Genomic DNA, 23,110 nt, shown 5'->3' on the forward strand with positions numbered 1-23,110 from the left:
AGATATATAATAAATTAAGAAATAAAAAAATTATATATTAAAATAAGTAAAAAAAGTAATAAAAATACTTAAAATATTATATTAATAATTAGTAAGAGATATTAACTTTATAAATATAAAAATAATAATTTACTATAATAAATATTATAAGAAGAAACTTATTTTAAAAGAAAAAAAAAAAATATTAAAACTAAATAATTAAGTCAGAAACTTGATTACTAAAAATTAAGATTATTTATTATTAAAAAGAAATTAAGAATAATTAATTATTAGCTAAAGTTACTAGAATTAATATATTATATATATTTAGTTTTTTATATCTTATTATTAGAACTAGTACTAAAAGAAAACTAAATTATAATAAATATAAAAATTAATAAAAATATTAAATAAAAGTATAAAATTAAAAAAATTTTAAGAAATAAATAAGTTAGCAAGAAATTACTTTACTTAATTAAATAAAAAAATTATAATATCTTAAAAAATATATAAGAGCTTATTAAAAATTTAATAAATTATTATTAACTAGTTTAGTAATATTACTAGTAAATAAATTAATATTTATTTAAAAAAAGGATTATTTATTACTTAAGAAAAACTAGAAATATTTAATATTATAATAAGTTAAGTATTATCTTAAATATTAACTAGATAATCTAGTTCTTAGAGATTCTCAGGACTTAAAGAATTCTTATTATTAAGTTATTTTATAATAAAAAAGTTATAATCAAGTATTTAGTTATTATAATTTTTTAGAAATTATTCTTATTTCTTTAAATAAAGAATCTTAGATATAACTTATAATATTTTTTAAGAATATTTAAGCTATTATTTTTTAGCTTTAATTAAATTATTAGTTAAATACTTTTTATTCCTCTTAAAGAATTCCTACTCTTATTTATTATATAATTATTTTATATATTTTTAATTATAATATATATATTTAATATAATTCTTACTCTTTAAGTTTATAATATAATTAATATTATAAGAAGAATAAGATTTATAAAAAATATTAATAATATAGCTAGTAGTAAGAATAAAATTATATTAATAAAGATAATTATATTTTTAGATATTATTATTTACTAGTATAATAATATTAGTATAAGAAAAGAATTAATAAATTTTAAAAAAACTATAATTAAGAGAGAATATATCTTTATAAGTTTTAAAAATAAAATACTAGAAAAAAAGAAAGTAATATTATAAAAATTTAATAAGATTAATATCTTATAAAAATAGTATAGCTAGGCAGAAGCCTGATACTAATTAATTAATATAAGAATTAGAACTCTTGTATAAAGATAACTACAAGTTATATAATATAATTACTTACTTTATACTTATTTCTAGAAAGTAGCTAGAGAAATAGATATCAAGAAAAATATATAATTAAAGTAACTTTAGAAGTAATTATAAAGAAGTTATTATAAGAATAACTAGAAAAAAATATATAAGAATACTTATTTACTTATATTTATAATTTAATTAATTATATTTAATATATAGTTTAAGTCTGAGTATATATTTAGTTTAGTTTCTACTTATCTATACTTTATTAAGTATTAAGTATATATACTTAATATATCTTACTTCTTTTCTTACTTATTAATTATTTTTAAACTATTAGATTATTTTATTAATTAAAATAATTAGTATAATTATTATATAAGATCTCAGGTTAGTCTAATTTATTATTAATAGTTAATAAAAAGATCACAGGGTGCTCTTTATCTTAAATAACCTAAGCCACTAATACTAGTATAACAGAAGCTCAAAGCGATCCTAGGGTCTTGACATTATCTTTAGACTATTAGATTATCTTATTAATTAATATAAATAATATAACTATTATATAAGGCCTTAGGTTAGTCTAAATTATTATTAATAGTTAATAAGAAGATTACAGGATGCTCTTTATCTTAAATAATCTAAGTTACTAATACTAGCATAGTAGAAGCAAGAAGGGATCCTAGGGTCTTAACAAATATTTAGTTACTTATTTTAGATTATATTAGGTAGATAGTAAGCTCTTACAAGAGATTTTTATAAAATCTTTTTTTTATAAATCTTTTTTCTTTCTTTCTTATATGATTGTTTTTTTTATAATTATTAAAAATAAGTATAGTCTTATCTCTAGTTCTAAAAATCTTATATACTTTTCTTAGTAAGATAAAAGTTATAAATAACTTTATACTTATTATATTTAGGTTTTTAGAGCTTAAAGACTTATAATTAAATATTTTTATAATATTTTTACTCAGAAGATAATTAATTAATTATTAATTAATTACTTTTACCTGCTAGTTGTTTTTTAATATATTTCTTTTAATTCTTATATTTAAGTTATATTTTCTTTACTTTTTCTTGTATATAAGTATTATAATTTTAAATATAATCTTATATAATTTTTTATATATTAAATTAATAATAATTTTAAGTAATTTATTTATATATTTTCTTAGTTCTAAAATATTCTTAAAATAATTTATTATAATATATTCTAATAATCTCTTATCTTATATAATAAGATATATAAATAAGTTTATATATATAAACTAATTTATCTTTATTTATAATTAATTTATTATTATTTATTAAGTTATTTAATATCTTTTAAATTAGTTTATCTTTTTTTATTTTATAAATAAATTTTTTTAATAAATTATTCTTAATCTTTATAATTCCTGCTATTTATTAATAATTATATATAAATAATTTATTTTTATATTATTTAAGAATTATAAATTTAATAATTTTATTCTTAAGCTTATAATCTAGTTATTAACTTAATATATTAATCTAGTTATTTTTATTATTTTTATTATACTAGATTCTAAAATTATATTATAATAATATTTTTAATTATCTTACTTATTTTTATATTAACTTTTTAATTATTATAAAAAAGATAAGATTCTTATAATTTATTTTAATAATAATTTATTATTTTATTTTCTGAAAATAAACTTCTTATATTTTAAATATAATAATAATTATTAATAATTTTTTATTATAAATATTATAATTTAGTTTTACTTTAATTAATTTTCTTAAATAAAATATAACTAGTTTTAACTTATTATTATCTCTTAATTAAGTTATTCTTATTTTAATAATATAATCTAAAATATTAGTCTTAATTATTATTTCTTTTTCTAGATTATATTATATTAAGATTAGTATAATAATAAGTTAATATTTAATTTTTTTTAAATATTTTTTAATAATTACTTATTTAATTAAAGTTCTCTATCTTCTTTATTAAGTTAAAAAAAGAATTTAGTTTATATATATAATAATAAATAAATTTAAAATAATAATTTATTAATCTTATAAATTATTATAATTTTTTAAGATTTTTTAATTATAACTAGTTTTAAATTATTTAAATCTTGTTTTTATTAGTATAAATTCTTTTTATAAATATTTAATATTCTAAAAAATTTATTTTTATAATATAAAACTTATATTTCTTTAATTTATTTTATAATTTAATAATTTATAGCTTTTATAATATTTATTTAATATATATTTTATATTCTTTAAGATTCTTCAAGAAGATTAAAATATTATTAAAATATATAATAATAAATATATCTAGTAATTTTTTTAGTACTTTATTAATAAATTTCTAAAATAAAGCTAGTATATTAATAAGATTAAATAATATAACTAAATATTTATAATAAATATATTTTAATCTAAATATTATTTTTTATTTATTTTTATTAGTAATATATAATTTATTATATATATTTATAATATTAAGTTTTATAAAAATCTTAACTTTCTTAGGTTTGTCTTATATTTTTATAATTAATAATAATATATACTTAATTTTTAATTATAACTTAATTAAATAGTTTATAATTTATATATAATTATAAACTTTTATTTTTCTTTAATATAAATAAAATATTATAATCTACTAGTAATTTTAATAATAGAATTATTTTTTTTATTAGTTATTTCTTTATATATATTTATAATATTTATAATTTTTTTTCTAATTTTTAATATAATATTAAATAGATTTTTTTATATATTACTTGTTTTTCTTCTTTAATTAAAATAATATAATTATATAACTTATACTCTAGTAATTTAAAATTTTTAGATTACTTAAATAATTTCTTGAATCTCTTATAATTTTATAATATAATAATTTATCTTATTATTATTAATATTTATATTTTAATATTATTAATATTAAGTTTTTTATTTATAAGCCTTTTAATAATTTCTTTTAATATTATAATTTTATAATAATTTATTATTATATTTAATACTTATTTTAATAAAATTATTAATTAATCTTAGTAACTTAGCTTTATTACTACTAATATTTATATTATATAATTATTAATAGATTTATTTCTAAATCTTTTAGTTAATATTTAAGTCTCTTACTTTTAAGTATATTATTAAGATTTAAATACTTTTATTATTTATTCTTATTTTAAAAAATTATAATTTATATACTAAAAATTATTTATATTTTAAATAATTTTTAGATTATAATCCCTAAGCTATAAGATTCCTAATATAATATTATATTATATTATTTTAATTATATTATATTAAAGTTTATTTATTTAAAATAATTAAATATAATTATAAGAATTAGTCTTAATTTAATTATAAAATAATTCTCTAGATTTTTATTATTTAGTTTTATAATAAATTTTAGATTAATCTTTTAAATATTTTTAATACCTAGTTTTTATTAAAATTAAGAATTTATAAAATTACTTATTACTCTAGAATTAAGTATTACTTTAGTTACTTATTTATATATTTATATAATAAACTTAATATAAGTTTCCTATTTTATTATTATAATTTATTTCTAGTTTTACTAATTTAGTGCTTACTTATATAATAATAATTATAATAAATAAGTACTAATAAACTTATTATTATAATATACCTTGTACTTATTCTTGTAGTATTATATTTATATTATATATTTATAATATAGATATTATAGATAACTTTTATAAAAATATTATAAATTCTAATATAAATATATTATTTTTTATTTATTTATATTTTTTAGTATTTTTAATAAATATTTTAATATTACTTTCTTTATATTATATAATTAATAATATTTATTATAGTATATTATTTAGAATAGTTTCTTATGTTATAAATATATTTTAAAATAAATATATAAATATTATTTATAATTATAATATTTATATAAATTAGAATATTATTTATACTTAAGTTTTATAAGTTTATTATAATATTAGATATTATTCTTCTAATATAATATATATTATATTTTTATATAATATTTATACTTTTATTAATATATCTTTTATAACTTATTAATTTTTATTTAGTATTCTAGATTTTGATAAATATAATTCTTAATCTTATTATTAAATTCTTTATTAAGTAAATTAATATTATTTTAGATTATACTAAGAAATTTATTCTTTTTAACTAGCCTGTTTATATTAATAATTTTATTAGTTTTATTTATTCTTATATAAAATTTATTATTTTTATTATTAGACTTTATTAAAATAGCTTTAATTCTTTATATTATAATTATTATTATTACTTTACTAATAATTACTTTAATTTATAAATTTATTTAATTAATTAATTTTATAGATTATATATAAATTCTAAGTTTATTTTAAATCTTTTATCTTTATTATTATAAGTAGTTTTCAACTACTTCTATAATTTCTTATTATTATTTTTTTATTAATCTAATTAATATTTTCTTATTATATAATCTTATTTATTATAATTATAATATACTTTATTATTTTAATATTATTCTTTTTTTTTTCTTAAAGATTTCTTAATATTAAGTTATATCTAGTTTTATTAATCATAATTTATAAGAATTACTATATTCTTAGCTTTTTAATTATACTTATTATTTATTATTAATATTATATTAACTTATTCTCTAGTTATCTTAATACCTGTTATCTAATTAATTCTTATATTTAATATTAAAGTTAAATAATTTATTATTAATATTAATTACTTATTTAATTATCTTACTAAGAATTTCTAATTATTTTATTTTAATTAGTTTTTCTTAAACTTCTAGTTTAAGCTCTTTTTTAAATTATATAATATAAATATTATTATTTTAATCTAATTAAGATATAATTTACTAAATTCTAAACTATACTAGTTAATTAATTTAATTTATTATAATTTTTATAATTTTTATTCTATATTTTAATCTAAATTAATATTTTTAAATATTATATAAAGTTATTTTTTAAAATTATTATAACTCTTAAATATTTCTTTAGTTTTATTATCTTAATTATTTATAATATTATTCTAGAAGTTCTTGATATAAGATTTAAACTAATTAAATATTAAGTCTTTTAAATATATAATAATAAATATAATTTTATTAGATTTAATAATAGGTCTTTTTTTATTTATCTTTATATATATATTTATTTATATTAGGAATATATATAGCTTAGAATAAATATTATTAAATATCTTTAATAATTTAATTTTAATAATATAGATTACAAGTTACTCCTCTAGAATTATAATATATATTTATAATTATTTAATTATATTAATAATATTTACTAGAATTAGCCTGATACTAGTATCTTCTTAACTACTTTTATTATTAATCCTAAAAATTAATATAGTTATATTATTATTATTTAATATAATAATATATTTTTAAGTTAACTTAAGACTTTACTTATATTAACTAGTATTTAATATATTAAGATCTTAAGATCTCTTTAAGCTTCTATTATATTAATATTAATAATTTAAATTATTTAAAATAAAAAGTACCCTGTAATCTTTTTATTAATAATTTAATAATAAATTAGACTAACTTAAAATCTTATATAATAGCTATATTATTAATATTAATTAATAAAGTAAGCTAATAATCTGAAGATAATTAATAAGCAAGAAAAAAAATAAGATATACTAAGTATATATACTTAATACTTAAGTTAAGTATAAATAAATAAAAACTAGACTAAATATATACTCAAACTTGAATTATATATTAAATATAAATACTTCTAGAGTATATATAAAGTATATATATAAAGAATATATAAGAATATTTATTTATCTATATTTATAATTTAATTAATTATAAGAATAAGAACTAGTAATATAAGATCTTAGTATAATTATTTTATAACTATTTCTTAAAATAGATTAGAAGTAAGTAACTAGGTTATATAATTATTTTATAATTTATATAAGAAGTAAATAATTAAATTATATAATTTTTCTATTTCTTTTTATACAAGAATCCTGATTCTTTATTAACTAATTAGTGTTGGGCTTCTGCCTGGCTATGCCACCTTCATGAGATATTAACCCTGTTAGGTTTCTGTAATAATATAATAATTATTACTTTTATTATCTTATTTATATAATAAATTCTTAAATAAATTATATAAACTTTTATTATATATCCTAGTATTACTACTGGTAACAATATTAAATTAAAAGATTAAGTAATAAAGAAGAATAAGATATATTAAAATATGTATATAAATCATCAAATTAGATAAATAAAAGAATAATAATCAAAAATAAGAAATAAAAAATAAACTGCATTATTATATTTATATATAATTTATTATTCTAGAATCTTCACTTCTCTACTATATAAAAGTAAGTAGAAATATATAGAATATTCTGAGACAAACAAAATAACATCATAAATAAACAGTTTTAATCCTTTTCCATGGATAATGAGGGATTATTCCAACAGATCCTTTTAAGGTCTAGACAGGATAACAAAGAGAACTGCTAGCACTACTATTATACTACCAGTTATAAATTCATTCTCTACGATAATAAAATATAATGTTTGGTGGATATTCTTGTTTTTACTAGAATAGGCAAGCTAGGACAGGATAATAAGAATTACCACTACTAATACCTATTGACCTGCAAGTGGTCACGTTTACATATTGAAACTATGAGGACTCCACGAAAATAATTGGGTGTCGTGTATCAGGGACGTATGCATCCCGAGGATAATTTGTATTCCCTTATTCCACCCTTACAAGGAAGTATAAATAAGCGAATTTCTTCATCTCCTGTATGTCCTCGACCGCCACGACTTTCTCGTCATTGAACATAACCCAAGTAGGCTGATCCTGCCCTGGGAGGGGTTTGCGCACAAAAGCAACGTAATGCCTGCTTTACGTTAGCCGAACGTTTACGGGTTAAAGACACATATGAGGAACGCATACCCGGCGTGCACCGAAGAGCCTTTGTGACAAATAATTGACCGGAGTTGATATCTTGCCGGAGTAGTAGAAAAGCCTTTGAGGGGCCTGTGACTGCTGGGCTGATGCGTATCGGATTCATGATTCGCAGAACCGACCTCAGTCATTTCTTCCGGATGGCTGAACACCCAGTCAATAGCTCTATTGATATCACCGCTTGTAGCAGCTAACGCTTTCTTAGCATGTTGCTCATTGATGCCCATTTCACCCAGTTGCAAGACCTTTGCTGAGTCTTGCTGCGGCTCTTCACCTTGGGTCGCAGGTGGATCATCAATGTCAGCGTCGTCCATATGAGCAAAAATCCAATTCATTGCAGCTTCGACATCCGAATTTCCAGTTGCTTGAAGTGCCTTCACACATCTTGGTTGCGGAAATCCCATGGTGAGAAGCTGACATAGGACTTCCTCATCAGGAGCAAAAATCGATTCAGTGTTCTCCACATCTGGGAGTAACTCTTCGTCTTCCTTCTGGCCGGAGGAAAGATAACCACCTAGATCTAACGGATCGTCTCCAACTTCCACAGGAATATCTAACTTCGTAGGCACCCAGTTGATCAATTCAAAGCGCCTCGCATTGACAACCAAATTCTGAGGCAGTGTTTTGAATGACGAACGCTTGGAGAATCCCGACTTGCTAGAGCATGAGGGACAGCTGAGTTCAACCACTTCATCGGCAGTGGAGGCATCTAAACATTCATTGAATGTCACAGTCTGGAACTGATCGCTTGTTTCGTGATCACTTTCTGTAGAGAAGCGGCGCACAGGAACAGGGATGGAAAGGTTGTCCTGTTCATCAACTCTATATCGAACTTTGCTGCAATTCAAGCACTGGAGTCGTTGTTCGACGGCGAAACTGAAGGATTCAACAGGGTTATCCAGTCCTTCAAGAAACCTGCCATGGTTTACCAGCTTAAAGAGGTGCAGGAGAAATTCAAATGCGTCTTGCTGCCTCATTGTGGAAAACTCTTCATGCCCACGACCAACGAGGTGCTTGAACATCGATGGAACCAAGCCTTTTTGATTGGGAGTCTCTGGAGAGTCCGCAGCAACGATGGCGTCTGGATCGGGTCGGGAATAACGACCGGAAAGGATGCCATCTGCGAGTTTTCGCAACTGACTCTCCAGATCTTCCGCCGGATGTTCAGAAAAAGGCGGCTCCTGGGTGGGATGGTAATACCTGTTCTGGAATTGGGGAAGATCAAATAGACATTGAATCACGCTTGAAAGGTAACAGCTGTTTCCCAGGTTCCTGAGACCTGTCAAACCAGGGCCAAAAATCGGGGTGAGCTCTTGCCCATCTTCAGACGTCATTGTAAACTGCCATTTCATATTTTGTTCAATTTGCATTTCCGTCAGGCTTTTTTCTGTTTTCTCGCGGCCTGCCAGATTTATGCCCCAATGAGCAAGATGGTCGGCGAGGTTAGGGTCGACTCTCTCTTCATTGCATTTATAGCAGAAGACATCAGCGGTGCCATCTGCGGTTATGGAGCCAAGCTTGACAGCAACTGCGTGCGAAGTTAATTCGGAATGGGTAAGTGCGTGAGAATTTCCTCCCACACCACCAAACTGACTGCGCCCGCAGCCAAGATTGCCACACTCTAAACAAAGCCACAGGTTCTCCTTGAGATCACATAACGAGCAACCATTGAGGTCTAGATATTTCTGTGAGACACTGGTTAAATATTAAAAGAACCTGGGGTCGTACCTTTTGACCTAATTTCGCGAGCTTCTTCCTGACCTAAGCACAGTGTGTGCTCACACGGGACAAATTCTTGCTCCCAAGCCTTGACCTCCTCTTTCCTCGAGTATGTGATTGCATTCAGGACACCGTCAACCACAGCCGGAAGTTTGCCACTAGAAACATCAACATTATCCTGACAACATTTGTAACACACAACGCGCGTGTTTGTGTCATAGTGATCATCTTCTGTTTCTGCAACTATTGCAAGTTTTGATATTTTTTGTGGGGGTTCATCCCTCTAGAATAAGAGCTGGTCAGTCACTGGGAACATGAGATGGTATTGACTTTTCAGACGTACTCGGACTGGTTTCCGAGACCTCTTGATGTTGAGAGCCAAAGGATGGCCAAAGCGTTGAAAATGAAGAAGGGCATGGTCCCTGTCTCCCGTACAGCCACCATTGAAGCAAGTTAAACAAACGTTGAGCCCGGAATCATCGTCCTAGATTTAGTTAGGTATGACAGCTTCTGTTCAGCCGGGGTGCCCATACAATAGAATCGAAGCACTGGGTGCAATCTTCCCTGTAGACTGCTTGGGATGCAGATGGCTGCTTTAAATCTGCACAGAGATGATCAGATCGACGTCGTACTACTCGAGAGAATGGACTACCCTACCATCAGAATTAACATGCAAGCAAGCCATCTTCAATGAGGCAGCACGTTCTGTATTTGCTGAAGAATTTTGCCAAAGTAGTAGTAGTATTTAGCTCATATAACATAGACAACAGTCGCGCGAACTGGGTATATCTGTCCGATGATACTTTTGGTTACGGCTGGCAGCTTTGTAATGTCGGCAATGCTGGGAATGGCAATGCTCTAATTAAAGCAAGATTTAACTTCGTGATTAGACAATAATTGAAGAAGCATGTCGGGTGGGGTGAAACCTAAGGAACATATACTACGTAAGGTAGTACGGTGCTTACCTACATTGTACCAAGATACTGTCGCGGGGCAGGGCCCAGCACCATCCACCTAGTTCGACCGAGTGAAAGGTTTGCCGCTGATAAGACCCTCTTTGGCACATCGATTACTCATCAGACTTGACACAACTGCCTACTAGGCAGGCAGTTGCCGCAATCAGGTAGTTATACGCCAAGAACGGCAAAGTAGTACGATTATGGAAGTCTTCGAGTGTCAGCCACTAAGAGGCAGTACTACCTAGGCAGTAAGTACCATAAGGGACCTCAGGTATTCAAGGAGTTTATCTATCTATTGTCAGGCATAGTCCATACTCGAAAATGCTTAACAGTCGTCTCGTCAATCTTGTGCATATTTCAACAATAGTATTTATACTTGGAGAAAAGTATCGCTGTTGATTCATGAACATAGAGAAATATCTACACTGTAGTGATTATTGAAGAGAACTCTATGGAATACCTTTTCGATACGTTGTACTTCAACTTCCTTTATGCTTAATTTTTCAAGTTGGGGGATTCGGCTTTGATTTACAAGCTCTGTCGATGTGCCTTAGGCATCGAATTTCATGTCTTGGTCGGCCTATGTAGTTCTTCTCAGTCTTCTAGTCTACGGGAAGGCATTGTAAATCTTGGTGAGTATTGTGAAGCTTTCTAGAAGGGGTAAAGTGGATGCAAGGAATAAGATAGGCTAGTAGAAATAATAGAAATAATAAAATTGATAACTCTGATGATAAAACCGCCCGAAAGTAGGGATAGTGATAATTCTGACTTAACTAAAAACAAATGGTAGAGATAGTTAGTGGTAAGGGGAGCAAGGGTCTGCCACCCGTGGGGCCAATTGACCGTCCCTCTTCACCACCCTCCCGATCTGCCGCCACAGTATTAATACATATTCCAGACCTGCCATAATACACAATGATCCACTTAATTCACTAAGAACCAAGTCCCCACTAGCCCTAAGAGGTTATCGTAAAGGTGCAACTCAGTAAAATCATTCTGGAATATAGCATGGACAAGCTTGGTTTCCGTGCTAACTACTACCTTGTCAGCGACAGAAAACGTCATATACAAAGAGCAATGCCTTACCTTGAGTAGGTAGAGTTGTCGCGCAATTAATGATGATCCAGTCACAAATCATACCTTCTTGTATCCAGGAATAGTAATTTCCTCCCTGCCTGAACCGTGTGATGTGTTCATTAATCTTGCTGTGTTCTCTTAAAAGTTCGATCGCCCATTTCTTCTCTTGTATCAAGAAATCTACCCTGCCGTCGCGATTTCTAGACCATTCAGAGGACATTGGCACACGTCGACCAACTAGTTCAGTGAAAACCCGGTAAAATTCATCCTGGTACTGGGATTCTATTGGTCTGTATGTTGCCCCAGTTGATAATTTTCTGCCCTCTGAAGAACACCTGAGAGCGATTGTCGAAAATCGACGTAAGACATCGAGACACAACCCATATACCGTATCGAACCGCTCAGGCAAGGGTTGCGGATCAAAGCCGATCAAAAATTCCACCCATCTAACTTTGATTAGAATGAGTCAAAGATGGGAGATGGACGGGGAAATCAAAAGATGACTTGCTTCTCATGTAACCTGGATGGCAAAACGTAAATTTCTGGAACCCTCAGATTACCGGTAGCTACCTTATGGATCCAACCCTTTGTGTAACATTGCAGTGTTGCTGAGTTCGAATTCCACGGCAAGTCGCCATTTTCCAAGATGGTCAGAAGAACGTCGGCACATTCCCGTGTTAACTCGACGCCCTGGGGGAATGAGCGGTAAACAGGGGTGTACGCAAGATGTCTGAAAACATTGTCCTCTGATTTCAAGCCATCGATAAGATGCGACTTGGTTATTGCATTTATTTGTCGATGCTTGACATTAGAGCGGTAAATCTAAGTAAAAGTTAGTTGAACCAGCTGGTCTAGAAAGAATGGATTTGCTTTAAAATCCAGGACCTGAATAACTTACGTGAAAGAAATATTCCATCATAGACTCTAATGCACCGGGGTGCCCATTCGTGAAAGAGAAAAGATACTCGATGGCATCTGTTTGAAGTTTGATTGGCGGTTCTTTTTTGGAGCCAATTCTAGATGTGGCATCGTAGAATTCCGTCTTCGAGAAAAACAGACCAAAATCAGGCGCTGCGGCGTTCGTCTGGGGGGTCAATGTTACCCGTTGCGCGGGGTTGAGGATAGCAGGTGTAAATTCACAAGTGGTGGTCTCCACCCCGGTGGAAGGACTCCCATAAGAGCAGAAAAGACAGAACATGATTTCCTCCCCTTTACCATAGCATCGAGGTTTGAGGATTTCATTCCACAAAATGGAATCATTGTAGGATGTCTGACCCTCATCAATGATGAGGACAGCCTGGGAAAGGATATCTTTGTCCACCGGACAAGGGAATTTACTTCGAAGCATGGTCTCCAGTTTGTCCCATGGATCCGGAGGGCTTTCGTAGAGTGTATCAAGATCGCGCCATGTCCCCATGAAATACACATTCCGTCCTTGACCCGAAAGGTGATCTTTGAGTAACTGTGCTAGGGTTGTCTTGCCACTCGCCGGTGTGCCACGGACATGAACAACCTTTCTAGACAGGATAAGATCAGCGAGTTGCTGAACTGTCCCCTCGCGAGGACATATTGAGAGATCATCTGTGACTATTTACCCCGACATTGTTAGCTAAGAAAGGATAATAGTCAAAATAAGATCAAACCTTTGCGTGACTTGAGAGGACGTGGCATAATTTTATCAGTTTCTCCATCCGCGTGCTTTGATAGGGGATGATGACAATTCAGGCAGTCGTCACTCAAACGATTTTCAGCTGCCAAAATGTAAAGGCCCCGACTGCAGTCACAAGAGCCATTTTGTTCGGTTTCAAATTGACACCGTCCAGAAGCCATGATGCGTGGATAGGATGTGTTTTTCAACTTTCTGAAATGGTGTGCATGCTTGGAGCGAGGGTCAGGATGGCGATAGTCTGTCATGATAACTCCCTTGTTATTGAAGCGAAAAGTGAGAAAATTGAACATGAATGTTTAGGGAAAGTGCTAGCCTGTCATGAAGGTCGAAAAGCTAAAAGCCCGGCTTATATAGGCTTTGCGAATTCATCCAGCCAATACTTGCTCGCCGTAGTAATCAATCTAGTGATTATTGATCAATGATCATATGATCAATTACTTCACTCTACTTTTAGCTTTTTGAGTAACAATGACAGATCAGCCAACCAGACAACGCCACCCCAGCCCTGTATTGCCTACCAAATGGTCTATTTAGCTATCTAGATAGACAGCTAGAAAACTTGCTGCTGAGAAGGTTGTAGTAATAGATTCTTCATTATCCTGTGATTCCTGTAGTAGTATTATAGTAGTAGTGTTAATATATAGGGGGTCAAACTTATTAGTATCTTAAGACTGTAAAGAAGTTCGTGAAGCCATGAGTAGTAAGATTAATGAAGTAAGTGAAAAGCACGTGATCAGGCGGGACGCGTTTTGCATGGAAATTAGTAGGTGGAACTGTCAGTGTAGCAACGCGTCCCCGGGTCACCCACGATCACCGTGCACGAAAATACTTATCATTATTCACCACTCAACTGTCTACTTATCCAGTAGCACTGTTCGTCTGATAGGTTTTGTGTATCTCTTGTCGCCCCAGACTATATTATAGGAAGAATTTAACGTTCTCTTGAGTTGTTCTATGGAAGCATGACGTCCGAAGCCGGTTCTCATATCAGCGTTGGCGCACTCAGGTGAGCAAACTCTACCCGATATCAACGAACTTAGCTCACAGTATCAAAGCGCTATCTTTGATGAATCGAAATCCCAAGTTCGCGAGCCAATTGTACAGTGTGTCCAGGTCAAGCCACTGCCTCCTCAACAAAACAACCAAGAGCGTTATCGAGCTGTCTTCAGTGACATTTCAAACTATGTCCAAACCATGCTTGCAACCCGTAAGTTATATATACTTGAACCAGTTAAGATGTCGTGTTAAGTACAATATCAGAAGCGAATGCCTTCGTTACAAGCGGTCAACTTAGGAGAGGGTGTTTTGTAAAACTGAAGTCCTTCCAGGCGAATTCAGTGAAAGGCAAAAAGTCTGTTCCTTGATATCACGTTTGGAGCCTCATTAACGTTTATATAGAATTCTCATCGTCCTGGATCTTGAAGTGCTGCAGGAACTGGGCGAGGCAGAAAAGATTGGCGAGCCCAAGCCGTTAGAAAACAGAGTGGAAGAGGACGAGAAAGTACAACCTACAACCATATCCAGCAATGGGTTTTATGGCTCGAAAATGCCACAGACGAACCCGAGCAGTCGAGTACAAGCACGGCCTGGTGCAGCTTCAATGCACGCTACTATGTATCCCATCGAAGCCATCTCTCCATACTGCCACAAATGGACGATCAAAGCACGATGTACGAGCAAATCGAACATCAAAACGTGGCATAACAGAAATGGCGAAGGAAAGCTTTTCAGCGTCAATTTGCTGGACGATAGTGGCGAGATACGTGCGACAGGGTTTAACGACCAGTGCGAGATGCTTTATGACGTTTTCCAAGAAGGCGGTGTCTACTACATATCCAGTCCGTGCCGAGTCCAAATTGCGAAAAAGCAGTTTACAAATTTGAATAATGACTACGAACTTACGTTCGAGAGAGATACGATTGTTGAAAAGGTTGGCATGAACACCCCCAGCCTTCCACTAATTAATGCACAATTTTGACAAATAATAGGCAGAAGACCAAAGCGATGTACCGCAAGTCAGATTCAACTTTACCTCCATAGGTGATCTTCAGTCTGTTGAAAAGGACACCACCATTGATGTCATAGGGATCTTGAAAGAGGCTGGGGAGTCTTCCCAGATCGTCTCGAAAACGACGAGCAAGCCTTACAACAAGCGTGAACTTACGCTGGTTGACAACACAGGTTATTCGGTTCGCCTGACAATATGGGGCGCCACCGCGGTGGACTTTACCGTGGTGCCAGAGTCCATCGTGGCTTTCAAGGGAGTCAAAGTTTCGGATTTTGGAGGTAGGAGCCTGAGCTTATTGAGCTCTGGGTCCATGACTGTGGATCCCGACATTGAGGAAGCCCATAAACTCAAGGGCTGGTATGATGCCCAGGGAAGAGATGAAAACTTCATTTCGCACGCATCTGTCTCGGGAGCAACCACATCCAAGTCGAGACTTGATCAGTTCAAAACCGTTGCCCAGGTTAGGGAAGAGCAGCTCGGGATGTCAGATGACGCCGTGTACTTCTCATTGAAGGCAACTGTCATCTACATAAAGCGGGAAACCATAAGCTACCCTGCTTGTCTTACAGATGGATGCAACAAAAAGGTTACAGAATTAGACCCTGGTCATTGGCGATGTGAACGCTGTGACAAGACTCACCCAAGGCCCCAGTATCGTTACATGATGCTCATCAATGCTAGCGATCATACCGGTCAACTTTGGCTAAGTTGTTTTGATGAAGTTGGCAGGTTGATGATGGGCATCTCGGCAGACCAACTAATGGAGTTGCATGAAAACGATGATAAAGCCGAAGGTGCTATTGTCCAAGATGCGAATTGCCGGACTTGGAATTTCAGATGCAGGGCTAGGATAGACAATTTTGGTGACCAGCAACGGTGAGCTCAAACACTTTTTCTGAAAGAATTATGTTTTGCTGATGGTTTTAGTATCCGTTATCAAATTTCCTCAGCCAACCCTATCGACTACTCTGAAGAGGCAGGACGAATCTCTGATCTGATTGATTCATACAATATCTCTTGAACATGGAGACCTTGTGCCTGGTGTCTATATGTGTTGCTGCCTACTCTTCGCTTTGCTTATATGTGTTCTTTCTCCCCCCATTGCTATAGGGATGGGCCTTTTGCGGTGGTTTACTGGATGGGTTCAAATGCCTTGTTCTTAATGAAACAATCCGGGGTTTAAACTGTCATTCAGGCCTTGTGTACCTGCTTGCTACATGTCATTGATGTCATCTTCATTGCTTTGACGTCAGGTAAGATAACCTGCTGTAGAAAATTCAATAGGCGTTGTGCAGCTCATGTCGGATTGTAGATTATGGATCTAAATGACAATTCTTCTAGGCCAACTAGCCATAAGTGTCCTCGATGATAGTTTTTTTAATGAAACGAGGGTTGATTAAGGAAATCAACAACCTTTTATATAGTTATGTTTGATCACTTTTTCGGCAAGTTATATAGCAGCGGCCGGTCTCCGTGTCACATGACCAGGACCGATGACGCTTGACTGATGGATGCGGGGTCACCGGGGAGCCATATGGATATTATAAATCATCTTTAGTAGAATACTATAAATTATCTTCAATAGAATGCACAAACACCTCTCATTACCACATAGTCTTGAATTCACGAGTTAATCTAGAGTATCTTTTCTCCAATTGAACATCCGCAAAGATGATGAAAGCTATAAGTAAGTTTACTTCCTTGACATTATCCTCAGCAGCGTTGACTTTCTCTAGGCGTGAGGGGTAACACCGGAAACGCTGATGCTCTGTTTGTCGACAGCATCCCCATTCCAGTGGTAGGAGATGGGCAGGCCTTGGTGAAAGTGAAAGCCTTCGGACTGAACCGAATGGATTTGTTACAACGGGAGGGTAAATACCCAGTGCCACCCCAAGCCCCAACCACCATGGGGGTCGAGTTTTCTGGAGTAATCGAGAAGCTGGGTCAACGCCCAGAAGAAAGCTTTGGGGTCGGGGATGAAGTTTTTGGTTTGGCATATGGTGGTATGTTAGAATCGGAACCAAAGTAAAAGGTTCTAGGCGATTAATGGTACTCATATAGGGGCCTATGCTGAGTACATTGCTGTGTCGACCCACATGTTGATACATAAACCACGTGAGTTGACTTGGGAGGAGGCAGCGGGGATACCTGAGGTAAGTTATCCTCATAGGGTGCTGTTTGAATCCTAATTTTGACGGTGGTCTTTCGTTGTATCTAGGCTTGGATAACCGCTACTCAGGCCTTAGACCTGATTGGGAACTTTGGGCCCGGGAAGTCGGTGCTCTGGCATGCAGGGGCTTCCTCGGTCTCTATAGCTGGCATCCAACTTTCTAAGATTGACAATGCGTCTGCCATATACGTGACAGCGGGCTCACAAGAGAAAATCGATTTCTGCGTGCACCAATTAGGTGCCACTGCCGGGTTCAATTATAAGAGCGAGGATTGGGCATCTGCCATCCTGGCACAAACGAATGGTCGAGGTGTTGATGTCGTTATTGACTTTGTGGGTGCAGCGCATTTCCAAGGCAATTTGGACGTAGCTGCAAAGGACGGGCGCATTGTTCAGTTGGGCCAGATGAGTGGTTCAAAACTCCCTGAAGGTATTGATATAAGTGGAATTCTGAGAAAGAGACTGCGACTTGAAGGCAGTACACTTCGAAGCCGCGAAGAAGACTATCAAAAAGCCTTACGTGATCTGTTGGTTGATCATGCGCTGCCAAAATTCAAAACTAGAGCTTTCAAGGTTTTGATTGAGAAGATTTACCCCTTCGAGCAGATCACTGAAGCCCATAAATTGCTTGAGAGCAACACCACAAAGGGAAAGATTATCTGCACTGTTGGATAGAACACGCGCACGGGGCAGATGAGTCGATTGGCATTTAGGTGATGACAAGTCTCCTGTAAGAAGTGGGTCAGGTCCATTCACGGGATTGTCAATATAAATCTCATCGCATATTTGACAATTAGCTTAAGCCTAGCTAGAGACCAGCTATATAGATTATGGAAGCCAATTCAGATATCCGTTGAACTAGCGGTGTCGTATCTTAATTGAGGTAGGAGTTATCTTACACTTGTACTCGGCCCACACACGGTCTTCAAGTTTTCAGTCTTTGTTACTCCCCAGAAGTTTTCGCCATCCAGCATTCGCGTTTTAGTGCCAAGCAATGGCATTGGTCGGCTGAAAGACCATTCTGGCTGGGGATAAGTGGAGCCATCGACTATATAGGCAAGCGGTGGCAGTCTACGGGACTTAGCGCGGTTGCCCAAAAAAAAAAAAAAAAAAAAAAGGAACAACATATAGAACTATTACACCGGCAGACTAAATTATATTTTTCCAATCTTGATTCTTTCATTACTTTGACAACGGAACGTTAAGGCTCGTCATGGCGAAACGTGATTATAGAGACGAAGGTGTCTCCGAGACCAGACCAAAGAAAAAGTCGAAGTCGAAGAGTGAGAAGCGTGACAAGGAGGAAAATGTGAAAGAGCCGAAGGCCTCAAAATCTTATAGCCAATCTGTCGCTCTTAGCGGTTTACCTCAGGCGGAAATCGACAAATTTCTCTCGGAAAACACGATCAAGACGGTTGATCCATTGTCGCAAACCCCGGATCTTCGCCCAATTCTCTCATTCTCCCACCTGCCATCATGCACCGGCGATTTGTATCAGCCTTTGGAATCCTTCAAGGCACCAACGCCTATCCAGTCGGCAACTTGGCCATTTCTATTCTCTGGCCGTGATATCATTGGGATTGCCGAAACTGGAAGTGGTAAGACGCTTGCTTTTGGTTTGCCATGCATGAAGATGATTTTGGACTCGGCGGAGAAGAAAAAGCAGAAGCCTTATCGACCAGCGGCAGTCGTGATCTCGCCGACACGGGAGCTTGCGATGCAGATCCACGACCAACTTCTGAAGTATGCAGGCTCTGGATCCATTGACATGGCGTGCATCTTTGGTGGGGTGAGGAAAGACGAGCAACGGGCAGCTCTCAAGACCGCATCTGTTGTCGTTGCCACGCCCGGCAGATTGAAGGATCTTCAGAGCGACGGCTCATTGGACCTTGGGAAGGTCAAATACCTTGTTCTAGATGAAGCAGATCGTATGCTCGACAAAGGGTTTGAAAAGGACATAAAAGAGATCATTGAGTCCATGCCTGCGTCCAAGCGTCAAACCGTGATGTTCACTGCTACCTGGCCTCCGGCTGTGACAGCTCTTGCTGCGAATTTTATGACCTCACCTGTTACTGTGACTATCGGCGGAGACCCGTCTGCCGATCCTCGGGCTAACACGAGAATCAAACAAGTTGTGGAAGTGGTCCAGCAACACGATAAAGAATCCAGACTTGTGCAGCTGCTCAATAAGTCTCAGCGGACGGGCTCAACCCCCGATAAAGTCCTGGCTTTCTGTTTATACAAAAAGGAAGCCATGCGTGTTGAAAGGCTTCTACGGGCTAAAGGGTTTCGTGTGGCCGGGATCCACGGCGACTTGAGCCAGCAAGAGAGATTCAAGAGCCTGGACGCTTTCAAGTCAGGTGCTGCTACAGTGCTTGTCGCGACAGATGTGGCAGCTCGCGGTCTAGACATACCTGCAGTCAAACAGGTCATCAACGTCACGTTTCCCCTTACAGTCGAAGATTATGTACATCGGATTGGACGGTGAGTAGCCATTCCACCCATATAACTCACTCCAGCTGACATGTTGCGCCCCTCCGTTTTAGAACTGGTCGTGCTGGAGCTGAAGGTTATGCCATCACCCTTTTCACAGAACTTGACAAAGCCCAGTCTGGATCGTAAGTCATATCTCTCATTCTGCTGCGTCTAGTTGAAACGGAGCACTTGGCTGACACATTCCAGGTTGATCAACGTCCTCAAGCAAGCAAAACAGGAGGTTCCAGAAGAGCTCCTCAAATTCGGCACGACTGTGAAGAAGAAGCAACACGACTCATATGGTGCATTCTTCAAGAACGTCGATACCGACAAAACAGCGACGAAGATCACGTTTGATGATTGAGCAGTTGTTTATTATATCGATTTTTGCTTCATGAGCTTGGTTTTGAACATCGGATAAAGTTTTTCGCACTTTGTTATAAGGAATTCTCTCTCAAGATACATTCTAGAAATAAATCATTAGAGATCGTTCACCGCCTATGAGAATTGACTTACACCAAAAGAGCGTACCCAGTTGCAACTGCACCGGATTTTAGGATTTCGCGTATGCCAAAGCCGAAGGCACCATGCCATGTTAGCCCTAGGGACATTCCAACTCCCGCAACGTATGTATAAGGCCGGAGACCAAATTCCGCCCAAGGCATTTTAATGCTATTTCGAAGCATGTACGACCGAATGAAGTGTATCCCCCAGAGGATGCGAACGGCCATATTGACAATGTTGGCGTAAACCAAACCATGGGCACCGAGATGAGCTACTCTCAAAAAGAAGTAAGCCGCGAAGGCGAAACACGCAGAGAACACCCCCATCCACCCTGTCTGGGTTCGAAGTTCTGAAGGGGTTGCTGCGCCAGAGACAAATGCCTCGATTATGCCATTGAATGCCAAGAATGGTATGTAGTAGCAGTACAGTGAAACCAAGCTAGTGACCACAGGAGAGCCCCATCGATGCCCGCCCAATGCATTCAGCATTTGTGGTACCAAGTGTGGTCCCAATGGCAAGACAAGGGCGGACATCATTCCATACCCACGCAAGATGTCGACTAGGTGTGCCTTTGCTGCATTGATAGCCTTGGTGCTTGTAGTACTCTCACTTGAATTGAGCAATGACGAGAACAGAATGCGGCTGCTCTCCTCAATCGGCTGGAATAATAAGCGAGCGACAAGCCCGCCATAGTTGCAGGCTAAAGAATATATTCCCTGGTCTTCCAAGCTTGTCATTGCTGCTAGGATAATTGCATCACCTTGCGTGAGGATGTGCTTGATGATAGACTGGAAGAAGGAATTTGCAGACAATGAAAGCAATCGACAAGAGAACGTGTCCGCGACGTAGCGCGACTGATCTCTGATCATTGTTATTAAACAGAGACTGCCCATGTTGTCAATGTGACATACCTAGATTTGAGTCGAGAAAGAAGTAACGAGAAGCGCCATTGTTTTCTTACGTCTCGCGTGACTTGGATGTACCCGAAGACAAGCGTGCAGGAATAACATAAGTGACCTAAAGCAAATGGAAGAATGCCGATAGTATAGCCGGTCCAGGAGGCCCAAGTAAAACAGCCGCACACTACCAAGCTTTTCACAAGGGCTGCGGACATTTCAACAGCTGCGCGCTTCTTGTAGAGCATGTGTTGCTGTACCGCAGCGAAAATGGGCTCGACGCTGAGTTCCAGTAGCGATGAGACAGCAGTAATAGCAACACTTATGCGGTAGAAAGGAGTCTGGGACACCTCTTCTGCGGCGAAGCGCACGTAGAAACCAGCAAACGTCAAAGCCAAAGGGATCCCTAGCCCCAGGCTGAGATAAGACATGTTCACCACAGTCTGAGATGATAAAGCCGATTGACGCGCAGCGTCACCACTTGATGGCGCTTTTGTTGCATCATTCTGCTTTTTCTTGGCGGTGTGGGCATCGAAGTGAAGTTCCAGTGGTTGTTTCTGGATTGCGACCCGGATACTCTCCCTGGAGAAGTATAGTATGGAGATAAGATAGAGTTCAAGTTGTGTCGCAACTCCCAAGATGGCCGGTGATAGGGTATGCAAAACAAGCTGGTTTGCAACGAAAGTGAAAAGCCTGGAGAATACTTGAATAGCAATCAAAAAGGAGGTCCCGGACACTGAAGATGTTAGTAGTTTACTCAGATTGTTTTCCTCAGGCGGTGCCATGTTGACATGAATCGGCTCTAGCTAGGCCGCGGGGAGTCTCTGTTGGTATTGTTTCGTGTTTGCTGGATTTGACCATTGCCGCTCAATGCGAGCTCCTAAGGAGAAATGTTTGTTTATGACTGCTTCCCAAAGCCTCACGAGACTTTTCTGACCCAAAAAGAGCAAACGCAGCAGGATGCCAGTCAGAGAGAATGTGAACTGGTGAGGTGGGTAGCTTTCCGGAGTAACTCCGCAGAAAGGCCATGGTGGTGCGTGGCCTTTATTTCCAGAGCGTGTTCTTTCCACACAGCATGTACTAACTGGACTATGCCCAATTTGACCTAGACCCAAAATCAACGCTCTACGTAGTATATCCTTAGTACAAAGAGCATACGGAATACCTATGAAGATCTATGAAGAGCACTTTTATTCTCTTAATACCTCACAAAAGATGTTAAGATCCAAGATCAAACTTTCATGGGATGGGTCAAGTATGTTTTCTCTGTCATTATTTTGATCAACCAAACGAAAATCCAAGAAGACTGATTATAGAGTAGTTTTATTCAATACCCTGATAACAAATTATATGCAAACTTATAAATTTTGAT

At 34.3% G+C, this 23,110-nt stretch overlaps 6 protein-coding genes across 6 annotated transcripts; 3 read left to right on the forward strand and 3 right to left on the reverse strand.

The window, feature by feature from the left end:
- Nucleotides 1–7,950: 7,950 nt before the first annotated feature.
- P168DRAFT_270724 (ubiquitin-specific protease UBP14) lies at nt 7,951–10,865 on the reverse strand. The gene is made up of 6 exons (XM_024835220.1): nt 10,638–10,865; nt 10,514–10,581; nt 10,324–10,464; nt 9,990–10,263; nt 8,250–9,936; nt 7,951–8,193 (listed from the first exon to the last, which is right to left on the reverse strand). Exons 1-6 carry the CDS (start codon nt 10,663–10,665, stop codon nt 8,046–8,048), a joined length of 2,346 nt encoding a protein of 781 aa, XP_024691486.1. The 5' UTR covers nt 10,666–10,865; the 3' UTR covers nt 7,951–8,045.
- Nucleotides 10,866–11,844: 979 nt separating this feature from the next.
- P168DRAFT_305277 (uncharacterized protein) lies at nt 11,845–13,959 on the reverse strand. The gene is made up of 5 exons (XM_024838918.1): nt 13,660–13,959; nt 12,915–13,603; nt 12,525–12,838; nt 12,026–12,462; nt 11,845–11,973 (listed from the first exon to the last, which is right to left on the reverse strand). Exons 1-5 carry the CDS (start codon nt 13,928–13,930, stop codon nt 11,864–11,866), a joined length of 1,821 nt encoding a protein of 606 aa, XP_024691487.1. The 5' UTR covers nt 13,931–13,959; the 3' UTR covers nt 11,845–11,863.
- A 521-nt stretch (nt 13,960–14,480) lies between these two features.
- Nucleotides 14,481–17,054, forward strand: P168DRAFT_270726 (replication factor A subunit protein RFA1). Its single transcript, XM_024835221.1, has 6 exons — nt 14,481–14,691; nt 14,741–14,892; nt 14,946–15,036; nt 15,084–15,615; nt 15,674–16,569; nt 16,621–17,054. Exons 1-6 carry the CDS (start codon nt 14,648–14,650, stop codon nt 16,712–16,714), a joined length of 1,809 nt encoding a protein of 602 aa, XP_024691488.1. The 5' UTR covers nt 14,481–14,647; the 3' UTR covers nt 16,715–17,054.
- Nucleotides 17,055–17,272: 218 nt separating this feature from the next.
- P168DRAFT_270730 (NAD(P)H-quinone oxidoreductase) lies at nt 17,273–18,722 on the forward strand. The gene is made up of 4 exons (XM_024835222.1): nt 17,273–17,380; nt 17,430–17,696; nt 17,755–17,846; nt 17,912–18,722. Exons 1-4 carry the CDS (start codon nt 17,365–17,367, stop codon nt 18,536–18,538), a joined length of 1,002 nt encoding a protein of 333 aa, XP_024691489.1. The 5' UTR covers nt 17,273–17,364; the 3' UTR covers nt 18,539–18,722.
- Nucleotides 18,723–19,012: 290 nt separating this feature from the next.
- Nucleotides 19,013–20,835, forward strand: dbp3 (RNA-dependent ATPase DBP3). Its single transcript, XM_024837342.1, has 3 exons — nt 19,013–20,347; nt 20,410–20,481; nt 20,546–20,835. Exons 1-3 carry the CDS (start codon nt 19,077–19,079, stop codon nt 20,700–20,702), a joined length of 1,500 nt encoding a protein of 499 aa, XP_024691490.1. The 5' UTR covers nt 19,013–19,076; the 3' UTR covers nt 20,703–20,835.
- Nucleotides 20,836–20,850: 15 nt separating this feature from the next.
- On the reverse strand, nt 20,851–22,711 carry P168DRAFT_270736 (Rft-1-domain-containing protein; the record flags this gene model as incomplete). Its single annotated transcript, XM_024835223.1, has 2 exons — nt 21,754–22,711; nt 20,851–21,703 (listed from the first exon to the last, which is right to left on the reverse strand). The coding sequence occupies exons 1-2, from the start codon at nt 22,521–22,523 to the stop codon at nt 20,851–20,853; spliced, it is 1,623 nt and encodes a 540-aa protein (XP_024691491.1). The 5' UTR covers nt 22,524–22,711.
- Between the last annotated feature and the right edge of the window lie 399 nt (nt 22,712–23,110).

The sequence above is a fragment of the Aspergillus campestris genome (genome assembly GCF_002847485.1).
Source record: "Aspergillus campestris IBT 28561 chromosome Unknown P168scaffold_8, whole genome shotgun sequence".
NCBI lineage: Eukaryota > Fungi > Ascomycota > Eurotiomycetes > Eurotiales > Aspergillaceae > Aspergillus > Aspergillus campestris.

Excerpts from the sequence above, each read along its gene's own strand:
- P168DRAFT_270724 (XM_024835220.1), bottom strand. The coding sequence starts at position 10,665 with ATGGCTTGCTTGCATGTTAATTCTGATG. Across the intron at positions 10,465-10,513 it reads CCCAGTGCTTCGATTCTATT|GACGATGATTCCGGGCTCAA; the intron begins GTATGGGCACCC and ends AACTAAATCTAG. Across the intron at positions 10,264-10,323 it reads GGTCTCGGAAACCAGTCCGA|AGGGATGAACCCCCACAAAA; the intron begins GTACGTCTGAAA and ends CTCTTATTCTAG.
- P168DRAFT_270726 (XM_024835221.1), top strand. The coding sequence starts at position 14,648 with ATGACGTCCGAAGCCGGTTCTCATATCAGCGTTGGCGCACTCAG. Across the intron at positions 14,692-14,740 it reads ATCAGCGTTGGCGCACTCAG|CGCTATCTTTGATGAATCGA; the intron begins GTGAGCAAACTC and ends ACAGTATCAAAG. Across the intron at positions 15,037-15,083 it reads AATTCAGTGAAAGGCAAAAA|AATTCTCATCGTCCTGGATC; the intron begins GTCTGTTCCTTG and ends ACGTTTATATAG.
- dbp3 (XM_024837342.1), top strand. The coding sequence starts at position 19,077 with ATGGCGAAACGTGATTATAGAGACGAAGGTGTCTCCGAGACCAGACCA. Across the intron at positions 20,348-20,409 it reads TATGTACATCGGATTGGACG|AACTGGTCGTGCTGGAGCTG; the intron begins GTGAGTAGCCAT and ends CCTCCGTTTTAG. Across the intron at positions 20,482-20,545 it reads GACAAAGCCCAGTCTGGATC|GTTGATCAACGTCCTCAAGC; the intron begins GTAAGTCATATC and ends GACACATTCCAG.
- P168DRAFT_305277 (XM_024838918.1), bottom strand. The coding sequence starts at position 13,930 with ATGACAGACTATCGCCATCCTGACCCTCGCTCCAAGCATGCACACCAT. Across the intron at positions 13,604-13,659 it reads TCCTCTCAAGTCACGCAAAG|TCACAGATGATCTCTCAATA; the intron begins GTTTGATCTTAT and ends CGGGGTAAATAG. Across the intron at positions 12,839-12,914 it reads TGATGGAATATTTCTTTCAC|ATTTACCGCTCTAATGTCAA; the intron begins GTAAGTTATTCA and ends ACTTTTACTTAG.
- P168DRAFT_270730 (XM_024835222.1), top strand. Across the intron at positions 17,697-17,754 it reads TTTTGGTTTGGCATATGGTG|GGGCCTATGCTGAGTACATT; the intron begins GTATGTTAGAAT and ends GTACTCATATAG. Across the intron at positions 17,847-17,911 it reads AGGCAGCGGGGATACCTGAG|GCTTGGATAACCGCTACTCA; the intron begins GTAAGTTATCCT and ends CGTTGTATCTAG.